The 1,402-nt window shown below is 47.1% G+C and overlaps 1 protein-coding gene across 1 annotated transcript; it reads left to right on the forward strand.

Annotated features, from left to right (window-relative positions):
- The first annotated feature begins 307 nt into the window (after window positions 1–307).
- LOC123491175 (gastrula zinc finger protein XlCGF49.1-like) lies at window positions 308–982 on the forward strand. Its single transcript, XM_045221027.1, has one exon. The coding sequence runs from the start codon at window positions 518–520 to the stop codon at window positions 980–982; it is 465 nt and encodes a 154-aa protein (XP_045076962.1). The 5' UTR covers window positions 308–517.
- Window positions 983–1,402: the final 420 nt, after the last annotated feature.

Raw genomic sequence — 1,402 nt, forward strand, 5'->3', positions numbered from 1 at the left:
ACCCAGGCTCTTACACACAGGATCTGACCACAGATCAGACCCAGAGAGATTGGGGCTGGAGCAACTGGGCTGTCCTCCTGCTCCCGGCTCAGAGTATTTACTTTACGGTAACCCGAGCCCGAGGACGGTTAATTCCCATCGGGACTCAGGTGACGCGTTAGAGACTGGCAATGATCCGTCTTGTTCTTACACTACAGAGATGGACCCTGGCAACATGCACTTGGGTTTAGAGACACAGACTGATCTGTCTAGAGGGGACTGGAACCGGTACAGTAGTAGTGTATACTCTGAAGGGTGCCTAGATAAGAAAGGGGAGGGTCTGGTCGTAGATGAGGTGACTGTGAAAGTGGAGGGCGAAGCTCCTCTGACATGGAATGTAGACGAGACTCACTTAGGAGAAGGACACTCACAGGGCAGAGATTTCTTAGATTATAGGGAAAGCTTAGAGAAAAATCAAAATGTCGCGACCCACTCCCCTTTACACACACTCAGAGATCGCGACCCAGTGTCCACGTCGATGGGGCCTTCCGATTCACACAGCCGTGTCCTTTTCGATCAGGTATTGTACTCAAAGGACCAAAGGGCCAAGACTCTGGGAGGGGGAGCAACATCAGGCAATACTAAAGAGAAGCGGTTCCTCTGCATGTTCTGTAACAAAGGCTTCAGGTGCACCCAGATGGTGGAGATCCACCAGAGGGTACACACAGGGGTGAAACCCTTCAGCTGTACCCAGTGTCACATGAGCTTCGCCCAGGCTAGCAGCCTGAAGAGGCACCAGAGGGTCCACACAGGGGTGAAACCATTCAGCTGTACCCAGTGTCACATGCGCTTCGCCCAGGCTGGTGACCTGAAGAGGCACCAGAGGGTCCACACAGGAGAGAAACCCTACAAATGCCCCCAGTGTGAGAGAAGTTTTTCCCACCAGCACCATCTGAAGATGCAAATGAAGGTCCACACAGGAGAGAGGCCATTCAGAGAGTAACTAACTAAGAATAAACCAGCAGAAAAAACATTCAACTCTATAACATAGAAAGTAACCTTTCCACTCGTTAGATGTTTAGATCAAACCCTGCATTAAAGACAAAGATACATTTTCAATGTTGTCAGCAGAAAAGATCCACAGATGCATTTCGAATAACAAGAGTAACAGATTTCAGCGTTGAATATTCCTGGGTAAAATATTGCATCCAGACATTGTGTGAGATAAAAAGGCATATATAAGCCTAAAAAGTCTGTTACATATTGTGTTTGTACTGTGTACAGTCGTGGTCAAACGTTTTGAGAATGACACAAATACAAATTTTCACAAAGTCTGCTGTCTCAGTTTTGATGATGGCAATTTGCATATACTCCAGAATGTCATGAAGAGTGATCAGATGAATTGCAATTAATTGCAAAGTCC

This window comes from Coregonus clupeaformis, chromosome 7 (assembly GCF_020615455.1).
Source record: "Coregonus clupeaformis isolate EN_2021a chromosome 7, ASM2061545v1, whole genome shotgun sequence".
NCBI lineage: Eukaryota > Metazoa > Chordata > Actinopteri > Salmoniformes > Salmonidae > Coregonus > Coregonus clupeaformis.